At 36.7% G+C, this 10,115-nt stretch overlaps 1 protein-coding gene across 1 annotated transcript in view; it reads right to left on the reverse strand.

Annotated features, from left to right (window-relative positions):
- Positions 1-1,294: 1,294 nt before the first annotated feature.
- The window catches only part of DNAJC5B (DnaJ (Hsp40) homolog, subfamily C, member 5 beta), a 78,652-nt gene continuing 69,831 nt past the window's right edge, over positions 1,295-10,115 (reverse strand). Inside the window, exon 4 of the mRNA XM_006880433.1 lies at positions 1,295-1,389. Within this exon, the coding sequence (XP_006880495.1) occupies positions 1,295-1,389 (95 nt within the window). The remainder of the gene's footprint in view (positions 1,390-10,115) is intronic.

Here is a 10,115-nt window from a genome sequence, read left to right on the forward strand (position 1 = left end):
CCACCATAGATCTGACATCTTATTTTTATTGTTCTTGGTCGTAGGGCTAGTGAGAGCTTAGATTAGAACAATTATTTTTATTTTCAAACCACTCTTTTTTTCTGCTTGAATATGCCAATTAAAAAAAATTTTAGTAAATCAAGAGTTAGAGCTGAGTTTTAATGACTTCACAACTGTCAGAGCTATAACATCAATTCTCACTTACAATATATATTTAGCAGCAGTGACTGAAATTTGGTCGGGGGTTGGGGGATAAGAAAGGAAAAATGGCATGTCATGCAATATTATATAAAAACATAGCAAGATCTTGAGAAATGTAATATTTTACAGAAAGCTATGGAAATATTCAGAAAACAAACACTTTCTGCTGTTGTACTATTTTAGAAATACCAAATAGTAAACATAAGGATTAAATGAGAAAATGTAGAGATGGTCTCAATTGTCCAACATGTGCACAGATGAGCATGTTCTGGTCAGGGCAATTGTCTCACCAAAAATGAGGCAAATAAATGCATGAAGTACCTTTTAAATGTAGAATTCTAACCCTTTGGCCCTGTGTTTCTTTTCCTTAATCTGGCTAATGTAGATCAGTTACGTTTTCTAATGGCCAATATACTGCTTGGAGCTGGTTCAGGCTCAGGATGATTTTTTCAATTATTTCTAATTTTTATCCAGATTGAAGATTGGGCTATGTTTTTTACAAATCCATCTAAAAGTACACGAACTCTATCTCTTCTTGGCTTTACTTGTCAGTTCTCAGTAAATCTAATCTTCCCAAATGATACTTTGACATAATGTGATTTGTCTTTTTAGTCTAATTAGCTCTTTCTGCCTGTTGGCATATTTCTGTAGCCAAGTTGAAAACCAACAGAGAAAAGGCTCCTAGAAGAAGAAAAAAATCCTCCTCAATTTGTATTAATGATAAATAATTAATATAGCATTTAGTTAAACAGACAAAAATGGCCTGTCGTTTGCAATGAGGTTTTGGTCTAGGGTGAATGAGGTCTGATTCTCATAAAGGGTGTGTTTGCAAAGGCTGCCTGATGTCATCATGCAAGGAGCATAACACAATCTTTAGGTCTTTATTCGTCGTAGCTGAATGTGTTTCTCAGGAATTCTACTCAGAGAGTCTGCATGCTAAGAAAATCATGTAGCAGTCATCCCTTCCTAACCTAAAAACAAAATGCAAATGTGGAAAAGTTCACAGCATTTCATGCCCTTAATCTCCCAGATCAACACCTGGAGTCATGGCTGGACCAAGAGAAGGGACTCTGGGCTCCCAATGGTCTCACTATCAAGAGTCTGTGCAATAGCTTCGGGATCCTTCTTGGATCAACTGTGTTTTCTCATTTGCATTTGTAGGCTGGAGAACAACTGGAAAGTCCGCATCTAAAAATTGAAAAAAGAAAAAAAGAAGCAATAAGCACTCCCCTATTATGCTATATTTCATTTAATTGGACAAGTGGTAGGTGTTTTTGTTGAAATTATAAGTGGCGAATCAATTCCATTCATATACTTTGAGTATGCCTACACACTTTTAAAACCTTTAAAGAAGAGACAATGCTTTTATGTTGCATTCAAGTTCTATTAGTTATAGAATTCTAAAACTAAGCACTGAAACCAGGTTTTGCTTTGTGAGTACTTGGCCACAGTTGGTGAACTAGTTAAATTTTTCCAGGTGGTCACCACATGTAGTTGTGCAAACTGTGTACTCCACAATTCTAGAAGGTTCTTTTGATATCCATAGACTGTTTGTGTTGACATTGTCAAGTCAACTAGACTTATAGTGACCCCATATGACAAACTCAACTAGACTTATAGTGACCCCATATGACAAACTGCTCTATTGGGTTTTCTAGACTGCAATGTCTACAGAAACACATCACTACTAGGTCTTTATACTGAGGGGCTGCTCGGTGGCTACCCATCGTCCATTCAGTTAGTAGTAAAGAACTTAAGCACTGCTCCATCAAGGCTTGTTTCATATCAGCTATGTTGTTATTAGGTGCCATCAAGTCCACTATTAGTCATAGTGACCCTATGAACAACAGATCTGGATTTCTCCCTATCCTGTGCCATCCTCGCCATCTCTGATGCACGCCAATCCATTGTTACAACCACCGTGTCGATCCGTCTTGTGGGAAGTTGCCTTTCTTTAGCTGACCTCCATAGTTTGAAGAATGATGTCTTTTGCCAAAGACTGGCTCCTGATGACAACATGTCTAATGTCTCTGAGATAAAGTTTCGCCACCCTTGCCTCTAATGAGCGCTCTGCTTGCATTTTTTTCAAGACAGATTTCTTTTGGCAGCCCACCAAACGGATATTCAGTAATCTCCATCACTACAATTCAAAGGCATCGATTCTTTTTTGGTCTTCCTTATTCATTGTTCAGAAGCATTGGAAGTAACTGAAAAGATCATTGCTTGGGTTTGTGGTTTTTTGTTTTGTTTTGTTTTGTTTTAAATCAACTGCAGAGTTTAATATTTGTCTTATTATGTGACCTAGTGTTTACAAAGTTGTACTGCTAACTCAAAGGCAGGCAGTTCAAGTCCACCAGATGCTTCATGAGACGATAACCATCAGTCCTCTCTCAGGTTACTTACAGCCTCTGAAAACCCACTGCAAGGTCAGCTATGAGTTGCCTTTGACTTAACTTACCAAAATGAGTGAGTTTATTATGTGTCTGTTAAGGTTCAGTGTGACAGAAACAGTGTCTTTCTTTTCTTTAGAGCCTAAAATAACATCAGACAAATATTAAGCACTCAGGAAATGTTTACAGTTAAGAGTTAAAACATAGTGTTTGTTTTCTTGTACAAAGTCTAACAACTGTGCATTGATTTGTTGTAGCAGAAAATCACACAAACCTCTAGTCCACTTTAAACAACTTTTTCGGCAGGATTCTGAGCTAGCTCGCTTCCCCATTGCCTTCATGATGCTTGATTGATATCGTCAGATGAACAAAAAGCAAAGGGTTTTGTATCAGGTGCAAATATTATTATCTATGAATTATTTTTAGAAATTGGTCTATTTTGATTGGGAAGAAAGATCAAGTGGGCAATTGTGAAAAGTGGAAGGACAAATTTAATCTCTTCCTCATGACTTTTCATAGGCAAAAAGTTGTGATAAATACTAAACAGAAAATGTAATAAATGTCTCAATATCTTGGCCAAGACAAGAGTCTAATTACTAGCCATATGGCCTCATCAGTTCAATGGCTGTGAATGTATTTGGGTTCGATCCAAGTGAGTGGCAAGAACAGTTAAATCATCAACAAATTTTGCTTTGCACAGACTGAATCTCACATTTTTAGATACAAGGTCAATACTATAAAATCATCTCCTTTAGATACTTTATTCCTCCCCCACAAAAGGAAAGAAAAAAGAAATGAGGGGTGGAGCTGCAGCAGGATCATTGACTACACAAGACTTCTTAGTGAAATGAGTTTTGGCTGTTCATTGCAATTTTACCTAAGAGTAACAAACTGGATTTGGCATTTATATTTTTTATGTGTTTTGTAAGTGTGTTCAGAGTTAATTAGTTCCCTTTGGGGACCTTTTGTTCTCTTCTCTCTCTCTCACAAACACACATACACACAAACAGAATTCTAGGTAATGAAGTTCTATTTCAAGATGATCTATAAGTCCTCTTAGAATTCTGGTTTTATTGTGATATTCAGCAGCAAAGAAGCATAGCATCTAGGTGATCTTCTTTTAAATATCCCACTCAAAATTTCATGTGGTGGAACTGCTGCTAATTTGCGGACATTTAAAAATGCAAGAAAGATAAGAATCCATTACTTTTATTTTTCAGTTTCAAATTTTCTAATACAAAACGATGGAAGAAGTGTTCCCTTCAAGGTGCTCCTTCTCTTCCATTTGATCATGAAAGATTCATAAGAACAATGCAATCCACCTGTGGTTGCTAGGATCCCATTTGAAATGTATCTTTATTTTGAGACAGAGATAAGAACTAGTTTACAAGTTCTTCTGTGTCCAGTAAATATTGATAATACCATTGTTTTGACCTTTTTTCCTTTATTTATTTCTTAAGGGTAGAATCTAAATTATATCAGTTGACATAGTTGAAAGAGATATACTAACCCAAAACATCTTTCCCTTTTCCTACTAAACTCCCCTCCATATTAGGCCACCACTTTTAAACAGTGACTGGTGCTATGTTGTTGTGTACCATCGAATTACAGCTGACTCTCCGGTAGATTTTCCGAGACAGTAGATTGCATGGGAGAAGATTGCTCAACTTTCTCCTGTGGAACAGCTGGCATATTTGAACCATATGCCTTTGGATTGGCAGCACAGCTCCTTACTAAGCCACCAGAGCCCCCTTCCAGCTACATAATTTACAGAGTCTAGTTCATAGTTAAAAAGTATTAAGCATTTCAAGGTGATGATGCCAGGAGAGCTGAAGAACTAAACCTAGTGCTGTCTATGCTTACTCAGTAAGGCATGAAAAAGAAATAAAAGAAATATAGATGAAATAAAACAAAGGGAAGAGAACTGTCACAGTTCCCAGACAACATGATAATTAACATAGATAACAAGTCAATACCTAAAAATTAATTTTAAATACTTGCAATGAACAATTAAAAAGTGAGATTAGCGGTTCAAATCCACCAGATGCTTTGCTGGAAAAGGAGGAACAATCTCCTCCTGTACTAGTCAAATCTGATTTGACGGTACACACACACACACACACACACACACAAAAATTAAAATAAAAAAATTTTTAAGAAAGTGAGATTAGAAACTAGAGGTCTATATGTTGAAAACTATAAAACATTCATGAGAAAAATCACATGAGACCTAATTAAGTGGAGAAACATATTAGTGCACTGGAAGATATTAATAAAAATATCAACTCTTTTTCAAGCAGATTTTAGCAAAATTCCATTAAAAAACACAGCAGGATTTTTCTGATTTTCGAGACAAGATGATTCTAACATTTATATGGAAAGGCAAAGACATTCAAATGGTCAAAACAATTTGGGGGAAAAAATAAATTAAGAAGACACATATCCTGATTTTAAGATTTACTCTGTAACTGCCAAGATCAAAATGGTGTGAAGTTGGTGAAAAGACAGACATAAAAATTAATGGAATAAAGCAGAGTCCAGAAATAGAATCACAAAAATATAGCCAACTGATTTTTTCCAAAGTTGGTAAATCAGTTAAACAGAGAAAGAACAGTCTTTTCAACGAAAGGTATTGGGAAAACAGCCATTCACTTAAAAAAAAAATCATTTCTACCTAAATCTCTGGTGGCTGTTCTGCCTACCCAAAGGCCGCATTTCTCCAACAATTTGGATCCACCAGGAGCTCCAGGGAAAAAGATGGACAAATGTCTCCTCTGTGATTTCTAACCTCAGAAAACCGATGGAAGGCCAGCTATGAGTTCATTCTGACTCAACAGCAATAAGTTTGAGTGAACTAAGCCTCTTACCTTTTATAAAAATGAACTTAAAATTGATCAAAATATAAACTATAAAACTTCCACAGGAAAACACTAGAACAAATCTTAATGTTGTAGTGTTAGGCAATGGGTTGTCAGACAAGCTATCAAAAGTGCAAGCTACCTTTTCAAAGTTACTAAATTTATATTTCACAAAAATTTTATCCTATCTAAAAGGAAAAAAATGTGTAATAATCAGTAGGTGTTATAACAGTTTGCAGAAAGATACTAAGAAGAATAAACATTTGTTGCTGTGTGCTATTAACTTGATTCCAACTCGTATTGACCCATAGGACAGAGCATAGACTTTTTTTAAAAGGCTGTAATCTTTACTTCAAGAAACGCTGATGATGTCATGCTTGTAAGGCTGCTAACTGGAAGGCTAGCAGTTCAAATCTACTGGCTAGGAGAAAAGCAAGCAATTTTTTTTTCCATAAAGCTGTGCAATCTTAGAAACATGGGATGGACAGTGTATTTTTAAAATCTTGGCTAAACCACTTGTACTTGAGTGTTGTTTGTGATGCTGAAAACTATGCTACTAGTATTTAAAATACCAACGATCAAGGTCATCTATGGTGAACGGATTCCATTGGAGCTTCCAGACTAAAACTGACTAGGGAGAAACACCTAACAGCCTACTTCTGAGAATAACTGACTAGTGAAACCTTATTAATAGTAGTGGAACATTGTCTGATATAATGCCAGAAGATGAGCCCCATGGGAGGAAGACACTTAAAATATAACTGAGCAAGACTTTCTTAAAATAAAGTTGGTCTTAACTATAGGATAGAGAAAAGCTTTTAGGACCTTCATTGTCTACAATGGTTTGACAACATCATGATAGAAAAAAAAGAAGACTCAGGTTCTTAAGGATTTTATTTATCTTGGACCCACAATCAATGTCCATGAAAGAAGCAATCAAGAAGCCAAACATGTTGCAATGGTAAATATGTTATAAATGACCTCTTTAAAGTATTAAAATGTAAAGATGTCACTTTAAGGTCTAAGGTATATCTGCTTCAGACCATGGTATTTTCAGTTGTCTCACATATTTGAAAGCTGGACAACGGATAAGGAGTACCTAAGATGCTTTGAATTATGGACTGCCAAAATAACGAACAAATAAGTGTTGAAAGAGAGACAACCAGAATGTTCTTTGAACGTGAAGATGTCTAGACACTGTCTCATGTCCTTCAGGCATGTTATCAGGAAAGGAGAGACTAGGTCCTGGGTAGGGACATCAAGCTTGGTAAGGTAGAACGTCAGCAAAAAAATAGGAAGACCCTCAAAGACATGGATATCTATAGTGTCTGCAGCAATGGGCTCAAGCATAGACACAACTGTGAGAATGTTAGGGAACTGGGCAGTGATTTGGTCTGTGATATATGGGTTGAATATTATTTGGAACCAGTTGGACAGATCCCAACAACAATGTCAACAATACAGGAACAGACTGCTAAATGTTCTCATTCATGTAGTCACTGGTAGGTTTGAACCACTGGTTCCTGAATTAGCAGCAAACTACTTAATCACTGAGCCACTATGACTCCAAACATAAATACTTCAAACATGTAAAATTACTATGGAGGGACACTATCACCAGAGAATGGAGGATACACCAACCCTTGACTATGTTATTATGCAGTTGTTATATTTTTATTTGCATCTATTACTTTCACACAAAATCCAAACATCCCAACCACTGACAGTTGTCAAAAGAAGTTAGGCATCAATGCACTAGAAAACTGTAAAGATGTCAATGGTTCCTCCTTGGAATCCTTTCAACTCTAAAATCCCAGGGTTTATGAGTAGGCATATCTTAAGTATCACAAATAATTTTTACCATTTGTTTTTAAACTTTCAGAATCACAAAAATAAACTTTTCAGTGCTTCACTGTCTCTTATATGCCTTCTAATGATTGAAATCCTTGATATATACTACTATAATTTATCATGAATAATGTGATATAAAAATGACTAGTAACCCCTTTCTTAAACAACTTCAAGTGGCATGTACCTTTGGTACAATAAATTGATCTGTGGCCCACTTCCCAGCCATTTAATGAACAAAAATCCAGAAAGCAGTCTGCAGATAGAATCTGCTTGTTTATCCTTCTTCTGGTTGTTATATAACATTGAGTGGATTACAACTCATAGTGACCCTATGAACAATATCTCTGAACTTTGTCCTATCCTGAGCCAATCTCAGTATCTCTGACACATCTGACCTGATTTCCTCAGTCACTGTGTCAATCCATCCCATCTGATGTCTTTCTCTCCTTTGCTGACTCTACCCTTCCAAGGCATGTTATCCTTCTCCAAGGACTGGTCCCTCCTGGTAACAAGTACAAAGTATGTGAGATGAAGCCTCAATATCCTTGCCTCCAAGGAGCAACTTGGTTTCACGCTCTCCCAGACAGACCTGTTTCTTCTCTTGCCTGTCCATGATATGTTCAATACTGCACCACCACAACTCAAAGGCATTGATTCTTCTTCTGTTATCTTTAGTCATAGTCCACCTTTCTGATGCATAGTGAGTAAATGAAAATACCGTGGCCTGAATTAGGCACATATTAGGCTCTAGACTGACATCATTATTCCCTAGCATGCTATAGAAGTCCTTGACAGCAGATTATCTTGGTGACTACTGTTGCCACGAGTGTTTGATTGTGGAGCTGAGCAAGATGAGATTGTGAACAACTTCAATCTCTTCTCCATCTATCATGATGCTGTCAACTGGCCTGTGGTAAGAATCTTTGTTTTCTTTATATTGAGCTTCAGTCTATATTGAATACTGCAGTCTTTGACCTTCTGCAGCAAATTTCAGTTCTCCTCAGTTTTGGCGAGCAAGGTTGTTTCACTTTCATAATTCTAGTTTTTGATGAGTCTTCTTTCTCCAATCCTGATGCCACATTTTTCATAAAATCCATCCTCCAAAATTATCTGTTCTGCATATAGATTGAAAAAATATGGAGAAAGAAAATATCCTGATACACTCCTTTCTTGATTTTGAACCATGCTTTGTTTCCTTGCTCTGTTCTGATGACTGCTTCCTGATCTAAATATCGATTTCACATTAGCACAATCAAGTGTTCTGGGTTTCCTATTCTTCTCAAGGTTAGTCAATATTTGTCATAATCCACACAAATGCCTTTGTACAGTCAATAAAACACAGATAGATATTCATCAGATACTCTTCCTTCAGCCAAGATCCATCTGACATTGACAATGTTACTAATGTTACAGCCTCTTCTACATCCACCTTGTATTTCTGGCAGTTCTCTATCAATGTACCATTTCAGTTGTTTTTGGATAATCTTCAACAAGATTTTGCTTGCACATGATATTATTGATACTGTTTGATAATTTCCACACTCTGTAGGATCACCATTTTTAGGAATGGGAATAAGTATGGATCTCTTCCTCTCAGTTGGCTGGGTAGCTGTCCGCCAGATTTCTTGACACAACCTGGTGAGCACATCATGGTGCATTTGTTTGTTGAAATATGTCAATTGGTATTCCATCAATTCTTGAGGCCTTATTTTTTGCCAGTTTCTTCAGAGCAGCTTGATTTCTCCCCCCTTGATTACCACTGCTTCTTGATCATATGTTGTTTCTTGAAATTCTTCTGTGTCAGCCAGTTTTTTAGTACAATGACTCTGTGCACTCTTTTAGTTTCTTTTGATGCTTTCTGGATAAAAGAAATAGTCTTTTTTACTATGAATGTGATCCCATTTTTCCTAACTTTTGAATTCCTGGCATAGTACATCATAGGGGTCAAAATGGCTCATGTCATTCATTCTCAGCGCATAAATACCTAGTATGTCCTTATTTATGTGATCTACTTATTTTTTAATTATGTCAAATTTTCTCACATTGGTGCTTCTTATGTGCAAAATTCCACAGACACAGGTGATGACTCTATATGTGAACCTCATCTGACGGAATACACAGGAATCATATTGATTATATATTTGGAAAGAATTGTTGGAGAAGCTCAACAACAGCTGTGAAAACTATTCCAGGTGCTGATTGTGGAACTGACCATCAACTATGAAGACCAGATGATCTATGGGATGAAATCAAGAATACTATCCATGAAGAATGCAGAAGGTCATCACAAGGACAGAGGAGAAAGAAAAGACCAAGATGGCTGTCTGAAGAGACTCTGAATATTGCACTAGTACACTGAGAAGCCAAAGCCAAGGGAAGAAATCAGGGAGTTAAGGAGCTGAATAGAAAAGTTCAAAGGGCAGCTCAGGAAAACAAAATATTATAATGAAACGTGCAAAGGGCTGAAGTTAGAAAATAAAAAAGAATAAACTCTCATGGCTTCTCTTAAGCTGAAAGAACTGAAGAACAAATTCAAGGCTCAAGTTGCAACACAATATTTTTATCCTTGTTGTTAATTATGTACCATAGAGTCAGAACTGATCCGTAGATGAACCTCTGGCAGGTTTCCAGCGGAAGTTTATCACATGAGCAGACTGCTCATCTATTTCCCCTGGAGCAGCTGATGGACTCAAACTGCATGCTTTAGGGGTTTCAATGCAGCTCGTTGCTACTATATCACCAGATCCTTAGGAGCCTTAATTTGTATTTGTATCCCCTCTAAGCAATATTAAATCTCTGAATGAATGGAGGACAA

This window comes from Elephantulus edwardii, unplaced genomic scaffold (genome assembly GCF_000299155.1).
Source record: "Elephantulus edwardii isolate Elephantulus edwardi_28Jun2011 unplaced genomic scaffold, EleEdw1.0 scaffold00008, whole genome shotgun sequence".
Taxonomy (NCBI): Eukaryota; Metazoa; Chordata; class Mammalia; order Macroscelidea; family Macroscelididae; genus Elephantulus; species Elephantulus edwardii.